We start from the raw sequence: 19,218 nt of genomic DNA on the forward strand, positions 1-19,218 counted from the left end.
GAGCTCGAATCTCGCTACCGGCTTACTCGCAATTCGCATTCGATCGACGTCTTGGTTTTAAATGTCTCGGGGAAATTTTCGATTATAATGACTTGACTACTTGCAAATATTAAAAAAAGTAATTTAATAGAATAGATTAAGTATAAGAAAGTAATTAAATAGAAAGAATAGGCGTGGCAGACAAGAAAATAAACGAAAGACGATATTTTTAAGTTAACGAAAAAAATTATTACACGAAACGAAATTAATCAAACGAGGAATAAGGAGAAGGATAACTTCAAAAAATAGTGAAATTGATAACAATTGTGATTTTTATTGTGGGTGCTTTAGATACTTATTATAGAAATAGAGGAATTCAGTGATTTTCTATAGGAAGTTTAACATTTTCATTTTACCTATTGAATCTAAAACGGCCTCAAGATGAAGCGACAGACGTCGCAAGAACAGCAACAACAACAGCAACAAATGTCCACCATGCAACAATACAGTCAACATAGATCAGAACGACAAACTACGAGACAACAAATCACCACACAACAAAGAGGTCTGTTGCTGGAGATAATTTCAAAGAAAAAAATAATCAATGACACTCATGTCATAAAATATGAAGTATTTTGTGTTCAATTTTATATTGATTTGTTTATAATTTATTCACGACAAAAAGATTATTCCTCTGCTCTCATTAACCGAGGTTCTATTTTTGTTCGAGCCCCAATGCATGCCTCTCCTTCTTCAACTAAAGATAGACCGTTCTGCGTCCGTGCCCGGTGCTTGAAAAAATTCTTTCTGGGTCCGCTGATTCTTTTTTTATTAAAGAAATAATTGAGTTTGTTTATTAAAAAATTCCTATAAATGATTTAAGCATTATTTTTATATAAATTATTAATAATAGTCTCAAAAAATCAAAACAATCATCAATTTTATCATTCGCAACTGATACTATTAGGTACCAAGTTAGTTACTGATTCATAAAATGTTAAAAAATAGCAATGCCAAAATCAGTAGATAACGTCATTAAGAATGTATTCCTCTCGTTAACTGTTTAATGCATGAATACCAATATGTATCTGTTTCCTTGCCAAAGATTGTTAATTTCACAACAAATGGAATTTTATGGTCCATTTAAATTTGCTGACGTGTTCTTAATGCATTTGTACACTATTTTATACTAAGTAAAAAAAGTGTTACGAAAAATTGGCATAGTTTTGCTGAAAGAAATTGATGATTGTTTCTTCTATGGAACCTATGTCATCACAAGAAATCGATTTATTTAACAGCATACAAACAATGTTTATTTATAAATATTACAGCTGATAAATTTAGAGTCGATAAATGTTAAAAGTGAGAAAACAAAATTCCATGGAAAAATGAGATAAACAAAATTTTTAGAAACTATATTGAAATAAAGTAATTATTTAATATTTTCTATGTGAATTTATATGTAACATTTTCTATGTAATAATTAGTTGACTTAATAAGAATTGAATACATAAGAAAGAGTTGACGATAAAGTGAAAAGAAGAAGAAACAAGATATAAAGAATCACACTGCGACTCGAGCGCGTAAAGATAGTTGCTCCTAAAATGGGTCCCGGTAATGCGATCTCGTGCCGCACAAAAATAGTTTTCTCGTCATCCCCTCGCTTTACTGCTGACATCCCCGATGTCGGAACGATATAATACACACAAAGTAGACACGATGATCCCCAAGAAAATATGCATTCATGCTTATTCATATTCAATACTTGAGATTACTCAAACTGTCAACGATTTTTTTAGCTTTGATAGTGCTAAGAAGAAACTAGAAAAAATAGTTATCTTTTACCACTAGAATATTATGAAAAATGATATTTATTGATATTTTATGTTTACTTTTGTAGCCATGAAGTTTAAGGTTTGATTTAAGGTCATCTGAATATTTTTTTCTACTCTAATATAAATAGAAATAATTAATTAAATAATTTTAAAGTCATTCCAAATTATTTATAAGAATTAACTAGATATGTAATTCAAGGTGATTCACAGGATATAGCCTCTCCCTTGCAAGTACTTTAGGCACGGCCTAATTTCTTTGTATTTTACTGTTGCGAGTTTGAAGAGTAATTTAATTTAATTACTGCAGTGAGACCAGTATAGTGATAAGTCAAAATGAAAACATGTCGCATTACGTTCATCGTGCGTAACGTGGGCGAATTAAGAAATACATTCAACGTTATTCAGAGTTCTAAATTTATTTCTTCTTTAACACTCTTATTTTTTTTTCAGTGCAAGGAGAAATAATAATGACAGCGTCACCAGCACCAGCGTAAGTATTTTTGTCACAAATTAAAATATTTCACTTCAAAAAAATTTTCAAATCTAAAATTAAATGCTTCATCATCTTCTTTAGATTTACTGGAAGACCCGGTGATCCTTCTCCACCTATTTTTGAACAGATTTTCAAAAATGCTAGGTTTGCGCAAGGTGGAAATGCTATTTTTGAAGGTAGAGTTAAAGGAAATCCTAAACCTACGGTTTCCTGGACACATAAAGGAGTTCCGCTAAGGGAATCCCAAAAAATCTTAATGTCTTATGATGAAAGAACTGGAAATGTTACTCTACAAATTAATCAAATTGGTCCTGGAGATGAAGGAGAATATACTTGCAATGCTAGAAATCAATATGGTATTTATTATTCATTTTTTTCAATTTACATTCGAATTTATTCATGACTTTTTGTATTTTCAATTTTTTTCTTGTAGGTGAAGCCATCTGTTCAGTTTACATTCAACCTGAAGGTTTCGGACCTCCACCTAAACAAGGTTATAAGGATTACCAACAACGTTATTCACAAACCATTGATAAACGCTATACAAATGGATCAACAACGACAACTACAACGACAATTGAAGATTTTAAAGTGGACACATTTGAATATAGATTGTTACGTGAAGCTGAGTTTCGTGAGTCCATTACTCGTCGATATGTTGGTGAATCTGATTCTCAAATATCTACTAATGTAGATCGTAGTCAAGGTCCTGTTGCTCCACCTCAAATTGGTCAAAAACCAAGAAGTTCAAAGCTTGTTGAAGGTTCTGACGCTATCTTCACTGCTAAGATTTCTGGAAATCCTAAACCTAGGGTAAGAATTGGAATCTTTATGTAGTCATACAATTTATTTCGATGGTTAAATTAATTGTTATTATTATTTTTAGACAACATGGTTTAAAGATGGTCAAAGACTCCGTAACTCTCAACGTATTGAAACTGTTTATTCAAATCAACAAGCAACTCTACGCATTAAAGGAGCAGCACCGAATGATAGTGGACATTACACACTCCTTGCAGAAAATCCTCAGGGTTGTACTGCATCATCAGCATACTTGGCAATTGAACAAAGTGATCAAGTTGATTATGCACAACCTCAATTTATACAAAAAGAAACGATAAAAACTGTTGAAATATCTCAAGCCCCCGATCCAGGTAAAGTCCTGCCACCTAATTTTATCCGTACCTGCGCTGATCGCGAGGTAACTGAAGAAAAGATGACGAGGTTTGATTGTCGTGTGACTGGAAGACCTTATCCTGAAGTAACTTGGTATATCAATGGATATCCAGTGGCTGATGATGTAACACATAAAATACTTGTGAATGAAAGTGGTAATAATTCATTAATGATTACAAATGTTACACGAGCTGATGCTGGCATTATTACCTGTGTTGCTAAAAACAAAGCTGGCGAAACTTCATTCCAATGTAATCTTCATGTAATTGAAAAGGAGCAAGTAGTAGCCCCGAAATTTGTAGAAAAATTTACTACAACGCATGTGAAAGAAGGAGAGCCAGTTGTTTTCTCGGCTAGAGCTGTTGGTACACCTATCCCTCGAATTACTTGGCAAAAGGTAAATTAATCGAAGTGGTTAAATAATTATAAATTAATAATTTTATTAAACTAATATTTAGGACGGAGTTCCAATAGTCGCTGGCTCTGATATTAGGATTACAACGGAGGGAAATGGATCCTCAATGTTAGAGATTCCAAATGCTAAATATTCAGATGCAGCCTGGTATCAATGCACTGCTCAAAATATAGCTGGATCTACTGCCAACCGTGCTCGACTTTTCGTCGAAATGCCTAAAGGAACAACTACTGAACCAAGACGCCTGAATTTACCTCGACCGACGAAAGTCATCGAACCAGAGTAAGTATTTAAAAACTTATTCTGAAAATGTACTTTCTAGAAAAGAATCTTTTATGATTAATTTTTTTATTCTTTTTAGACCAATATCTGGCCCTGAAGTAATCTATCTACGACACGTGGAACGTGCTAAACCTTATTTACCACCATCAGAAGAAGATAGAATATATCCACCACCGAGATTTATCGTTCCACTCCGAGATGTTCATCAAAACGAAGGTGGACGCATTCACTTCGAAGCCAGAATCGAACCGGTGGGTGATCCTACCATGAGAGTAGAGTGGTATGTTAATGGTAGAACCCTAGAAGCGAGTAAGTAATATTATATATGCATAAAATTTTTACGCTGTAGAATACTGTTGATTACAAATACACAAATTATTTTTCTCTTCAGGTTCTCGGGCAACGTATCTCTTCCGCTTTGGCTTTATCTCTCTCGACTTAATTAGCGTGGTAGTTCAAGACAGCGGCGAATACGTTTGTCGTGTTGTCAGTTCTACCGGAGTCGCAGAATCTCGTGCAATGCTTAGTGTTACTCGTAAGTAATTTATTGTTAATGAGGGTTCTATGCGATTCTATAATAAACACTCTTTTCATTATTTAGCACGTGCGACTATCGAACAAACCAGTCAACATCCAGACAGTCTTCGATATATTCAGCAGCTTGAGGATTATTCCAAGTATCAAAGACAAGAGAGTATAGAAGATCTTTCCTCCCAACGTCCAGTCTTTATTCGTCCATTACAAGATATTGGTGAGCTTCAAGAAGGCAGGAATGCCCACTTCGAAGCTCAATTAACTCCAGTCAGTGACCCAACTATGAAAGTTGAGTGGTATAAGGATGGACGACCAATCACAGCTAGTAATTATTATTGTCTTTTTTTAAAAATTTCTCTGCATGACAAAAAATTGATAACTATAATTTATATTTATTCTTAGGTTCAAGAATCTCGACTATCTTCAACTTCGGATACGTCTCACTAAATATTATGCACCTACGGGCTGAAGATACGGGTTCTTATACCGTGAGAGCTGTGAATCGTATAGGAGAAGCAATAAGTAGCTCAATTCTCCGTGTCTTAGGTATAAAAAAAAATTCTTCCGTCAATTATGTACTAAAGCTGAACATGATAGAATAATTTTATATTGATACTTTTCATTATGTTATGTTAGCACGCACCAGCGTAACTTCTGACCTTGGAATTCCAGAGCAGCAAAAGTATATTGAAGCTGCAGAAGAACTAGAAGCATATCAACAAGCTATACATCAAAAATATGTGAGAGAACAGCCAGAGCCCACGAGTCCACCGGAATTTAAATCGCCGATCAAAGATCAGATTAATGTTCGTGAAGGAGGATTTGCTCACTTCGAAGCTCGTTTAGAACCAGTGGGTGATCCTGACCTTCGAGTTGAGTGGCTTAAAGATGGTCGTCCACTAGAAGCAAGTAAGTAATAATAGTAAATTTATTAAAATAGATTGTAATCTTTCAAATATATCTATGATTTTTCATTATTTTTTTAGGCTCACGAATTACCACTTTTTTTAATTTCGGATACGTTGCCTTGACTTTAAAATATGTGACAATTTATGATGTAGGAGTTTATACTTGCCGTGCATATAATAGAGTTGGTGAAGCACATACAACCGCTCAAATGAGTGTAATAAGTAAAAATGATATTATTTATGATAGCCAACATCCACAAGGATTACAAAAAATTCAAAGTCTTGAAGATTCAAGCCGTTATCAGCGACAAATGCAAGAAGAAATTCAAGTAATACAAAAACCTCGCTTCCTTGGTCCTTTAAAAGGAACTAATAAGATTGTAGAGGGCCAAAGAGCACATTTCGAAGCTAGAGTAGAACCACAAAATGATTTGACAATGAAAATCGAATGGTATCATAACGGAAAACCCATCACTGCTGCTAATAGAATTCAAACTTATCATGATTTTGGATATGTGGCTATTGATATTCTTCAAGTTAGAGCTGAAGATACTGGAACCTATACTGTTATCGCTCGAAATGCAATAGGAGAAGCTCGTCTTCAAGCTACAATGTCTGTTGAAACTCGTTCTGGCATTGATACAAGTAGCATGCATAGAAAGGCATACGAAAAAACTCAAAAACTTGAAGGATCTCAATTTGTTGAACCTCAATACTATATTGAAGAAATTTCCAAATCCAAACCAATATTTGTGCAGCCTCTTAGTAATCCTAAACCAGTTAGTGAAGGTAAAAATATTCATTTAGAATGCAGATTAGAGCCCATGGGAGATCCAACAATGCGCGTAGAATGGTTCCAAAATGGTCGTCCAGTTACTGTTGGATCGAGGTTCAGGACTTATTATGACTTTGGCTTTATTGCTCTTGACATTGTTCATGCAACAGCTTTGGACTCTGGAGAATATACTGTTCGTGCTACTAATCATCTTGGAAGTGCGCATACTTCAGCATGTGTAAGAGTTATTGGAAGATCAGACGTTATAACTGAAACTCAGAATGAACAATCTTTAGAACTGATTCAGATGTTAGAAGATTCTTCAAAATATAGACGATATATTCAAGAAGATGTAACTGTTGTTCAAGCTCCTCAATTCACTCGTCCACTTCATAACATTGAAACCGTCGAATTAACAAATGTTCATCTTGAATGTCGCCTTCAACCAGTAGGAGATCCCACAATGAGAGTTGAGTGGTTTGTCAATGGAGTTCCTGTAACCACTGGACATCGATTTAGACCTTCATATGAGTTTGATTATGTTGCTTTAGATATTCTTGGAGTTTACCCTGAAGACTCAGGTGTTTATACATGTCAAGCACGTAATCAACTTGGTGAAGCTGTGACTTCTTGCTCTGTTCGTGTTCATGCTAAAAAAGATTTATTATTAGAATCTCAACATCCAGAAGGTCTGGAAAGAATTCAATATTTGGAAGACACTTCAAGATATAAAAGGAAAGAATTGATTGATGAAGTGGTTAATGTCAAACCAAAATTTATTACTGCACCAAAGAATCAAGAAAATCTTCGAGAGGGACAACATGCTCATTTTGAGTGTAAGCTTGAACCAGTTACAGACTCGAATTTGAAGGTGGAATGGTTCAAAAATGGACGTCCGGTTACAATAGGTAATGTATTAATTATAAATTTTTTCAGAATATTTTTTGAATTTTATAAAACTTATCAAATATTTTAAAATTTTAGGACACCGATTTCGTCCCATTCATGACTTTGGCTATGTTGCGCTAGACGTGATCGACCTAATTGCCGAAGACTCTGGCACTTATACATGTCGTGCAGTTAATCTCGTTGGTAGTGATGAAGTTCATTGTATTTTAACTTGTCGTTCAACAGCTCAAGTTCTGACTAATACTCAAAATGAAACTGGATTAGAACAGATTCATTATCTTGAAGATCGATCAAAATACCATCGTCGTGAGGTAGTTGAAGAAACAACAACCCAAGCACCAATCTTTACGACGTCATTGAAAAGTGTTGAAATAAAAGAAGGCCAACGAGCACATTTCGAATGTCGTTTAATTCCAGTTTCCGATGCAACAATGAAAGTTGAATGGTTCCATAATAATACACCAGTAAAAGCCGGTTCCCGCTTTGTTGAAACTAACAGCTTCGGATTCGTTGCTTTAGACATTATGTATGCATATCCTGAAGATTCTGGTACTTATACTTGTCGAGCTAGAAATGCAATCGGCGAAGCAATGACTTCAGCTACTGCAGTTGTTCATTCAAAGAAATCTATTTACATGGAAACACAACGTGCGGAAGTTCTTCAACGACTTCATCAGTTGGAAGACCATTCAAGATATCAACGCAAACAAACACAAGAAGAAACAATCACTCAAGCACCAGTTTTTACAATGCCTATTAAAGACCTTCGTGTTGCTGAAAACCAAGCAGCTCACTTTGAAGCTCGAGTAATCCCAGTTGGAGATTCACGACTTAAAGTTGAATGGCTTCGTAATGGAGTACCGATTGAAGCCTGTAAGTAATACATATATTATTATTTTAAGTAGAAGTGAAATAAAAAAATTTATAATTCTGTGTAATTCTTTTATAGCTAATCGAATAACGACCATGCACGATTTTGGATATGTTGCTCTCAACATGAAATATGTGAACCCTGAAGACTCAGGTACCTATACTTGTCGAGCTGTGAATGATTTAGGCGAAGCAGTAACATCAGCTACACTTTTTGTGCAATGTAAGTGAAATTTTATGGGTCTTAGTATTTCATTGAATTTTTATCTTTACTTTAAAAAAAATATTCTTGAAGCAGAAGTTTTTATTGTTTCTGTGTTTGAAATTGTTACTCTATTTGTTTTTTTTTTAATTCATCAAACAGCTAAAGCAGCTCTTCAACTTGAGTCACAACACGAAACTGCATTGACAAAAATTCAGGTATTAGAAGATACCAATAAATATCAACGTCGTGAAGAAGAAGAAATAAACGTGAAAGAGCAACCACGTTTTACGGTGAAACTTAATGGTCCAACAAAGTTAGTTGAAGGACAAAGTGCACATTATGAGTGCCGTATTGAACCCTATCCTGATGCTACCATGAAAGTAGAATGGTTCCATAACGGTCAGCCACTTTCTACTGGGCACAGATACAGAACAACGTGTGATTTTGGTTTTGCAGCTCTTGACGTATTGACCGTCTATGCCGAAGATTCTGGCACTTACACGTGCAAAGCCACCAATAAACTTGGCTCGGCTCAGAGTTCTATTGAACTTTCGGTTACATGTAAGTAATAAAGCTTTAAATGGTTTTCATATTTTCATTGCATGAAAATATCAGACGTATCTTTATTTAATCTTTTTTGTTTCGTTTATGTATTAATACAAAAACCAAGTAAAATATCTGATTCACAGCTCGAGCTTCGATTATACGTGAAACACAACATGAAAGTGCATTGAAGAAAATCCAATATCTTGAAGATGATTCTCGTTATAAGCGTATCCAACATGATGATTCATTTATCGCTGAAAAACCGAAATTCGGAAGACCTTTGAAGAATATTGAACATTTGCCAGAAGGCAAAAGTGCTCACCTAGAAGCGACTTTAACCCCTGTTAATGATCCTACAATGGTAGTTGAATGGTATCGAGATGGACAACCCATCCCTCAAGGACACAAATTTAAAACTACTTATGATTTCGGTTATGTTGCGTTGGATATTCTTTATGCCTATCCTGAAGATTCCGGAACTTATATGTGCAAAGCTAAAAATGCTGTAGGAGAAGCTGTTACTACTTGTGTTATTAGCGTTGATTGTAAGTATTATTTTTTATGATTAAAAAAGATGATATGTTTTTTCTTTGTATTTAATTTTTTAAATTTTCATTTAAAGCTAAACAAGGTTTATACTTGGATACTTTGGATGTGCAACGTCTTGAGAAAATCCGTGAATTAGAAACGGTTGTAGTTAAAGAAGTTCCAGAAAAGGAAATTACCTACCAGAAACCAGTGTTTTTGACACCTTTGAATAATTTAGATCACCTTAAAGAAGGTGAACATGCACACTTAGAAAGTCGAGTTGAACCGATAAATGATCCAAACCTTAAAATTGAGTGGTTTGTTAATGGTGTTGCTGTTAAAACTGGTCACCGTTTCCGTACAACTCACGACTTTGGTTATGTCGCTTTGGATATACTTTATGCTTATGCTGAAGATTCTGGTACTTATATGTGTAAGGCTACCAATCTTGCTGGTGAAGCAGTTAATACTTGTACTATCAGAGTTGGCTGTAAGTATCTTTTTAATTTAATATAAGTTATAAAAACAGCTTTAAATATTTATTGAACTTTATTTCCTATAGCACGTCGTAGCATTCTTTTTGATACTCAACATCCTGATGGATTAGAGAAAATCCGTGAATTGGAAGCACAAGGCCATCCAACACGCCTTGAAGTTGAAGAACCTCCTCCCACTTTTCCAAGATTCGTGACAGAGCTTAGAGTATAAATCTTTGATTTTGAATTAAATTTTTTTTCTTTTTTAAATAAAATTTTCTAATTAATTTTATGTTTTTTTTAAAGGGAACAACCGAAATATATGAAGGGCAAACAGCTCATTTCGAATGTCAAGTAGAACCTCTTCATGATGCCAATCTTCGAGTTGAATTCTACCATAATGGAAAGCCTTTAGCATCTGCTTCTCGATTCCACGTGACATTTGATTTTGGATATGTAGCTTTAGACATTACCCACGGTGTTCCTGAAGATGCTGGAGAATATTCGGTTAAAGCCATAAATGCTTTAGGCCAATGTACATCCTCTATTAATTTGAATGTAATTCCGCGTGATAACATTATCAAAGACGCTCAACGTCCTGAAGGATTAGAAAAAATTCGTGAGTTAGAATCACAACAACCATGGAAGCGGCCTGAAGTTCCAGAACCAGTAACTCGTCAACGACCAGTCTTTACTCAACCTCTTCAAAACATTGACAGCGTTCCTGAAGGACAAACTGCTCACTTTGAGTGTCGATTAATTCCTGTAGGTGATCCTACATTGAAAGTTGAATGGTTTAGGAATGAAAAGCCTCTCGGTGACAGCTCAAGAATTACCAAAGTTCATGATTTCGGTTATGTTTCTCTTGATATTGGACATGTACGAGATGAAGATCAAGGTGTTTACATGTGCCGTGCATCCAATCCTCTTGGTGAAGCTGTGACAACTGCTTCAATGAAAGTTAGAACTAAAGCAAGCATTCAATTAGAAAGTCAACATCCTGAAGCTCAGAGAAGAATTGCACAACTCGAGGCTGATAAACCCAGTCGTCCAGAAGAGCCAGAAAAAGTATTCGATAAACCAATTTTCACACAACTTCTTACTGGACCTAATGAGCTCTGGGAAGGTCAAATGGCACGTTACGAATGTCGTGTTGTACCTGTCGGAGATTCAAGCTTACGATTCGAGTGGTATGTAAATGGTGTAGAATTAAAAATGGGTTCTCGATTCCATGTAAGTCATGATTTCGGCTACGTTACTTTAGATATACTAAAAGTAATTCCTGAAGATTCTGGAGTTTACTCGTGTAAAGCTATTAACAATGCTGGAGAAGCTATTTCATCAATATCTCTCAAGGTAAAGGCACGATCAGCTATTGAAAAAGATGCATTACAACCAGATGCTTGGCAGAAAATTCAATTAAAAGAAGCAGAAATGAATAAAGTTCCTGAAATGTTTGTTGATACTACTCCTCAACAAGCTCCAGTATTTACTACACATTTAAAGAGTTATGACAAGCTTCAAGAAGGTCAACATGTATATCTGGAAGCTCAAGTAGAACCTAGAGCTGATCCTAATTTACGTACTGAATGGTTTAAGAACGGTATTCCTCTCCAAACTGGTACACGGCTTCGCTGTACATTTGATTTCGGTCTTGTGACTCTTTCTATCAATGGTTTACGAGCTGATGACTCTGCTCTTTATACTTGTAGAGCTACGAATCTTCTAGGAGAAGCTGTATCTACCTGTAGTTTAAAGATTGATGATAAACATTGGTTGTTGGGCGATACCCTTCATCCAGATGCTCTATCAAAGATCGATGCTTTAGAACAACCAGCACCAAGTGCTCCAGAATGTCCAGAGCCTACATATGAGGAACCAGTATTTATTACACATTTGAATAATGTTGAATGCACTGAAGGAGAAAATATTCACTTCGAATGCAATGTTGAACCATCAAAAGATCCGACAATGAAAATCGAGTGGCTCTTGAATGGAAAACCATTACCAACAGGAGCACGGTATAAATCTACATATGATTTTGGATATGTTGCATTAGATATTAATCATGCATATGAAGAAGATTCTGGAATGTTGACTGTGAAAGCAACTAATTCTAAAGGATCTGCTCAAACAACTGGAACATTAAAGTGTACAAGTAAACAAAATATCTATCTTCAAACTCAACATCCTCAAGGTGCTGTTGGTTTAGAAAAAGTTCAAGAAGTTGATGAAGCCTTCCAATCTAGATCTAGACGTCTAAATGAAGGTCCAGAAACTCAATATCCTAAACCAATCTGGACAGTTCCACTTCAACCAGAATTTAGACTCGGAGAAGCCGAACCTCTCCATTTAGAAGGTCAAGTAGAACCAAAGGATGATCCTAACTTGAAGATCGAATGGTATTTTAATGGAAAAGCTCTCGAACATGGATCTCGTTTCAAAATGACAAGTGATTTTGGCTTTGTTACTTTAGATCTTACTGATGTTTATGATAGAGACTCAGGAATATACACATGCAAAGCTTACAATAAAGCTGGAGAAGCCTTTACATCAACAACTGTTTACTGCACAACTAAAGAGAGTATTATTGAACACTCGCAACATCCAAAGGGTAAAGAAGGATTGGAAGCTATTCAAGATCTTGAAGAATCATTGAAGAAACCAGATGGAAAACCAACAGATGTAGAAGAAGGTCATCCTCCAGTATTTACATCACAGTTTGAAAATCTTACTAATTTATCTGAAGGAGATATTGCTCACTTTGAAGCATCATTAACTCCGACTGGTGATCAAACAATGAAGGTTGAATGGTTTTACAATGGAAAAGCTCTAGAAGCTAGTCATAGAATCAGAACAGTTTATGCTTTTGGTATGGTTGTTCTAGAAGTTCTTGGAACCAAGATAGAAGATTCAGGAAGTTATTCTTGTAGAGCAACAAATAAATGGGGCAAAGCTGAAATATCTGTTAAATTAGAATGTGTTGATAAATCTAAAGGACAAAAACCAAAATTCACCACTCATATTCAGTCTCTAGAGGGTCTAAAAGATGGTCAATCAGTTCACTTTGAATGTACTTTAATTCCTGTTGGTGATCCTCATATGAAAGTTGAGTGGTTCCACAATGGAAAACCTTTGAGGCATTCGTCTCGCTTCAAGATGGTATCTGATTTTGGATTTGTTGTTATGGATATTGCTGGAGTAATGTCCCATGATAGTGGAGAATACGTGTGCAAAGCAAGTAATAAATTTGGTGAAGACTATACAAAAGCAACGATTAAATGCTTTGGAAAAAGTGAAGTTTATCTGGATTCACTTCAACCAGATTCTTTGGCAAGAATTCGTGAACTTGAAGCTTATGGCCGAGAACAGCCTACTTCTCCGACAACTCCAGTTGGTGGACCACCGACATTTATTACTCAGATTACTGACATTACTAAATTAGTTGAAGGACAGTCAGCACACTTCGAAGCACGACTCACTCCTGTAACTGATCCAGATCTCAAAGTTGAATGGTATTATAATGGTAAAAAACTTCCTCATGGTCATCGTTACAGAACTTTCCATGATTTTGGCATTGTCATCTTAGATATTTTATATTGCTACGAAGAGAATTCCGGAGTTTATGAGTGTAGAGCTGTTAATAAATATGGAGAAGATTCAACAAAAGCAACTCTTAAATGTATTTCTAAGGCAAATCTTATTTTAGAATCGCAGTTGCCTAAAGGCATGGAGAAAGGTTTAGAAAAGATTCAGACTCTTGAAGATTCAATGATTAAAATCAAAGATGAAAAAGTTACTGAAGAGAAAGGTAAAGCTCCAGTATTTACCGTTCCTTTGAGTAATATTGATGGACTTCGTGAAGGTGAAAGCGCTCACTTTGAAGCTCGATTAACTCCAACTGATGATCCAAAACTCAAAGTTGAATGGTTCTGGAATGGAAAACCTTTGAAGACTGGATCTAGATTCCGTACATTCTGTGACTTTGGTTTTGTAATTCTAGAAATATCTCCAATTTATCCTGAAGACTCTGGAGAATATAGCTGTCGTGCAACGAATGACTATGGTGAGGCAGTGACAAGTTGCACAATGAAGTGTACTGGGAAGAGAAGTATTATTTTAGAATCACAACTACCAAAGGGTATGGAAAGTACAATCGATAAAATTGCGGAATTAGAAGGTCTTGGTGGAGAACCGGGTCAAATAATACCTGATGATGATACTGGAAGACCACCAGAATTTATCACAACACCTTCGGATTTAACGTTAAGTGAAAATTCCTTGGCTCATTTCGAATGCCGACTTGTACCTATCAATGACTCTAGTATGCGAGTCGAGTGGTTCCATAATGGAAAAGCTTTGAATGCAGGATCAAGAATTAAAACCATTCATGATTTTGGTTTCGTTATTCTTGAAGTAGCTAACTGCTATCAACGAGACTCAGGCTTATACACGTGTAAAGCTACAAATCGTCATGGTGAAGCAACTGCTTCTTGTACTCTTCAAGTTCGAGGCCGTCAAGGAATTATTTTAGAACCTCAGCTTCCTATGAATTTCAAAACTGGAACTGAAAGTATACAAAAACTTGAAGAAGCTTTGTATAAGAAAGATGAAATTCTTGCTGAAGAAGAAAAACCAAATCCACCTAGATTTGTTGTTGAACTAAAAGACATCGAAGTTGAAGAATCAGCACCTAGTCACTTTGACTGTAAGGTAGAACCCGTTGGAGATCCAACAATGCGAATTGATTGGTTCCATAATGGCAGACCATTTGCTACTGGTTCTCGAGTCCATCAAATTAATGACTTTGGTTTTATTTCTCTCGATTTATCATATACTTACGCTAGAGATAGTGGAGAATATGTTTGTCGAGCAACCAATAAATGGGGATTTACTACCACTAAAGCCACAATTACATGTAAATCTAAGAAAACCATTGATTTTGATTCTCAACTTCCTTCTGGCATGAGTGGTGAAAAATTGAAAGAACTTGAAAGAGGACCTGTCAGTGAACCACCACCTCCTGAAGATCTTCCTCGAGTGCCTCCGAAGTTTATTACACAAATTCAGTCAGCAACTGTCGAAGAATCAGAACCTTTAAGGTTCGAGTGTCGTGTTGAACCGAAAGAAGATCCAACTTTGCGTATTGAATGGTATAGAAATGGAAAATTGATTCCTGCTGGTCATCGATACAGAGCTGTATATGATATGGGCTTTGTTGCAATGGATATTCTTTATGTTTATCCTGAAGATTCTGGTGAATATGTTTGTAAAGCAATCAATAATTGGGGAGAAGATACAACACGAGCTTCAGTATCTTGCAAGACCATACCAAATATTATCCTTCAGAACCAAGTTCCAAAAGGTATGAAGAAGTCTGAAGCTTTGATGCAGATGGAAGCAACCATTAAAAAATACACATCAGAAGTTCATTTAACTGAGGACGATCTTTATGATGCTGAAAAGAGACAACCTCCACGATTTGTCACGCAAATTCAAAGTCAAACTGAATTAATGGAAATGAACAGTACTAAATTCGAATGTCAGCTTGCTCCTGTTGGTGATCCGAACATGAAAGTTGAATGGTTCTTTAATGGAAAACCATTGCCTCACAAAAACAGATTTTCACCTATTTATGATTTTGGATATGTTGCGATGAACTTTGGTTGGGTTTATCCTGAAGATAGTGGAGAATATCTTTGCAGAGCTACTAATCTTTATGGAATGGATGAAACCAAGGCTATTATTAAAACTTCTGGTAAACCTGGAATTATTTATGAGTCTCAATTACCTAAAGGAATGAAGAGTATTGAAAAGATCAGAGAAATGGAAGCAGCTTGGCAAGTGTAAGTAGTATTTATTTATTTATTTATTTTAATTCATTATTTTCCTTGGCCAAACTATAAACAAATTAATTTCACATTACAGTGTTTCTGAAGAAGAAATTGAAGAAGACAAACCTCGAACAGCTCCAGTATTTGTCAGTAAGCCAGAGCCTGTCGAAGTTGAAGAAAGTGATTGGGCTAGGTTTTGTTGTCGTGTAACTGGTCATCCACGTCCTAGAGTGATGTGGATCATTAATGGCCACACAGTTATTAATGTAAATAAATAGAATCTTCATAGTAAATTTTATGATTCGATTATTAAACTTAAAGACTTTTTTTTAATTTCAGGGTAATCGATATAAACTGACTTATGACGGAATGTACCATTTAGACATACCGAAAACTCGTCAATATGATCATGGAAAAGTTGAGGTAGTAGCGAGAAGTTCATTGGGAGAAGCAAAATGCGAAACAACTTTAACTGTGAAACCCAGAAGTGATGATTATCGTGGAGTTTTGAAGAATTCTCCAAGACGTGAGTATTTAAGCCCTTGGGGCCGCGGTCGATGGAATACAGAGAATTTGACAGATCCTCCGCAATTTTTAAAATTTTCATCACAAAATCAAAAATCAAAAGTACGAATTAAAACACTTGAAACTAAATACCCTATATATGAAAAATATTATAGCTCACTTTATCCAAATGCGGAGAATCTATCAAAGAAAAAATCTCCAATCGAACGTCAAAGTCATTTTACATGGGAACATCTCAATGAATACGCACACAATTCAAAAAACATGATTCAACATGTAACATATAAATCAGTCAAAAAATTAAGAATACAAACATTATCGATACGGCACATGCATAGTATTCGAGAACAAAACGAATCAGAGACAGAAACAACAAATCCTTTTCCTCATTATAACTCTCATCCTGACATCCAAAAACCCGTAGTAGACATCCCTGCAGCTTCTACCCCTAGCGAAGCTTCTTCTCTGATCATCGAGACTTCCGGTTGTAAACAAAAGCTTGAATGTAATGACGAACGTCGTTTCATGCATACCGCGAGGAAAAACTATGCCAGGTATGGAATACAATACAGATAGTCGGGTAGATGCTTCAAAAAAAAATTATTGTATTTTATATATATTACTATATTTAAAAATGTTTTTATTTTTTTTTTCTATCCGACAAAGAATTGACCTGTGTAAATGATAGAATTGTATGAATTAAATTATTTATTATTTTACACTCATTAAAATAATTGTAATTTAGTAACATTAAATATTATAATGACAAAATTTTATTGCAGGATTCAAGATTTGTAGGTATTTAAGTTTACCAGTTTTTAATGAAATTCATACAAAATTATCATTTTATTATTGTTCGTAATAATTTTTTTCCGTTCTTCATGCTATTTATTTGTGAGTCCTTATCCTGTGATCATTAAATCAGGAGAAAACAACAGCTTGCTTTAACTCCAATATTTGATGATTTTGATATTAACGAAAGATAAAAAAATCAATTTCTACTAAATATAAAATCAATGTATTGACTAAACCTCAAAAACCTTCGTAATTTTATCTTTCAACCGATGAAAAAATAATTAAATTTTCGATCAAATTTGTTGAAAAAAAAATAATCTGTGTTACAAATGAAGTATTGTGTCGTATTTATCCTAGTTTTTAAAATTTAGGATCGTTTCTTAGTGTCGGCATTGAGAATGTTGATGGGCATGTTCATTCATGTGATTTTATTGTAAAATTAATTTTGACGAATAGAACATACGTTTCAAGAAATTCTTTTTTAGCTTGGTACGACATTGGGTTAACTCAATATCAGACAGAACGTCAGGATACAGAACTAGAGCGAGTCTTTGATGAAAGACAACACAATGTTTCTCAGGGAGTTGGAATAGCTACAGAACATCTTGGTCATAAAGTTTTTAAAGAGCCTGATACTGAATGGCAAAAATCAGTGAGAACAAAAAAGAACGAAGAAGGATACTACAATAAATTGATGAATCTCGAAGAAGAACAAATTCTTAAAGAAGCGAGATTAAGAGAAGCAACCCACCAGTTTGCTATTCCTGGTGAAAAAGTTGTGAGCAGTTCAATGGCTAAAGGAATGGCTCAAAAATATCAGGAAAATTTGTAAGTTATCAAAATTATTATTTTTTATTGCAAAAGTTTACGTAAAAATTCTATAGTTATAAATACATTTAATAAAATTAATTTCAGGGAACAATCAACACAAGAAACTACTTTGGTAACATCACCTCCAAGAGTACTGAAAAAATTCATTACTGAGGTCGATATTGATACAGAAAGAGTTAAAGGAACCGGTAAATATCCTCTTAGTCCAGCAGAATCAGCAGTTCATGGTAAAGAGATCCATGTAGCAAAATCTAAACAAGTTCAAAAAGAAACTAAAGGTGACACAGAGATCACCAGAAAGATTACAGCAACAGAAACAACAGAAGTTGAACATAAAGCAAAGACTCAAGAACGTGTTGTCCAAGGTCCTGTAAAACCTGCAATTCCTCCAGTTTTCACTAAGAAAATTCAACCTTGTAGAGCTTTCGAACAGGAACAAGCTAGATTTGAAGTTGAATTTGATGGAGATCCATTGCCAACTATTAAATGGTACAGAGAAGACTTCCCAATCCAAAACTCTAAAGATCTCCAAATTTATACATTTAGTACGAAGTCAGTGTTGATTGTTCGTCAAGTTTTCATGGAAGATTCCGGAGTTTTTTCAGTCGTTGCTGAAAATCGTGGAGGTACAGCAAAATGTAGTGCAAATTTAGTTGTCGAAGAAAGACGCAGACAACCTGGAAGAGGAGGAAGTGTACCCCCCAGTTTTCTTACTACAATTCAAAGCACTTCAGTACCAACTGGACAATTAGCTAGATTTGATGCAAAGGTTTCTGGAACCAAACCTTTAGATGTCTATTGGCTTAAGGTTAGTAGAGTTTCATTTCTCTTATTAAAGTAAAATTAGAAATTATTATTAAACATTCATTAATGATTTGTGCTTTACTCTTAAGAATGGTAAAAAAATCACAGCGGATATCCGATACAAAACTCTTGAAGAGGACAACACTTATACTTTATTGATTCTGGAAACTGTACCAGAGGATACAGCTAAATACGAATGTGTTGCAATCAATAGTGCAGGTGAAGCACGATGTGAAGCTGAATGTAACGTTCGTGGACCGCAATCTCCATCTACGGTGAAACCATCAAAGCCATCACCACCAGGAGTAGAAAAAGCTCCTTTGATTGTTGAGCCTTTGAAAGATCAAACAATCAAAGAAGGAGCAGCTGTTGCGTTTGCTTGCAAAATTAGTGGAAAGCCAATTCCTACTGTGTTATGGAAGAAAGGAGATAAGGTAAGAATATCAATTAAATTTTGTCGTTTTTATTAAATATTTTTCGGTATATAATAAATACATA

The 19,218-nt window shown here is 35.1% G+C and overlaps 1 protein-coding gene across 1 annotated transcript in view; it reads left to right on the top strand.

Annotated features, from left to right (window-relative positions):
• LOC118074223 (titin-like) overlaps positions 1-19,218 on the top strand; it is a 71,886-nt gene continuing 52,668 nt past the window's right edge. The window contains 24 exon segments of the mRNA XM_035095276.1: positions 1-544; positions 2,265-2,304; positions 2,389-2,663; positions 2,741-3,120; positions 3,194-3,880; positions 3,942-4,180; positions 4,260-4,489; positions 4,572-4,715; positions 4,782-5,039; positions 5,117-5,260; positions 5,351-5,623; positions 5,701-7,305; positions 7,382-8,179; positions 8,256-8,399; positions 8,541-8,942; positions 9,071-9,472; positions 9,550-9,945; positions 10,018-10,157; positions 10,238-15,777; positions 15,860-16,031; positions 16,105-16,291; positions 17,571-17,913; positions 18,001-18,724; positions 18,810-19,154. Coding sequence (XP_034951167.1) covers positions 421-544; positions 2,265-2,304; positions 2,389-2,663; positions 2,741-3,120; positions 3,194-3,880; positions 3,942-4,180; positions 4,260-4,489; positions 4,572-4,715; positions 4,782-5,039; positions 5,117-5,260; positions 5,351-5,623; positions 5,701-7,305; positions 7,382-8,179; positions 8,256-8,399; positions 8,541-8,942; positions 9,071-9,472; positions 9,550-9,945; positions 10,018-10,157; positions 10,238-15,777; positions 15,860-16,031; positions 16,105-16,291; positions 17,571-17,913; positions 18,001-18,724; positions 18,810-19,154 — 13,992 coding nt within the window. The 5' untranslated portion in view covers positions 1-420.

This window comes from Chelonus insularis, unplaced genomic scaffold (genome assembly GCF_013357705.1).
Source record: "Chelonus insularis isolate UGA/USDA-ARS -01 unplaced genomic scaffold, ASM1335770v1 contig_133_pilon, whole genome shotgun sequence".
NCBI lineage: Eukaryota > Metazoa > Arthropoda > Insecta > Hymenoptera > Braconidae > Chelonus > Chelonus insularis.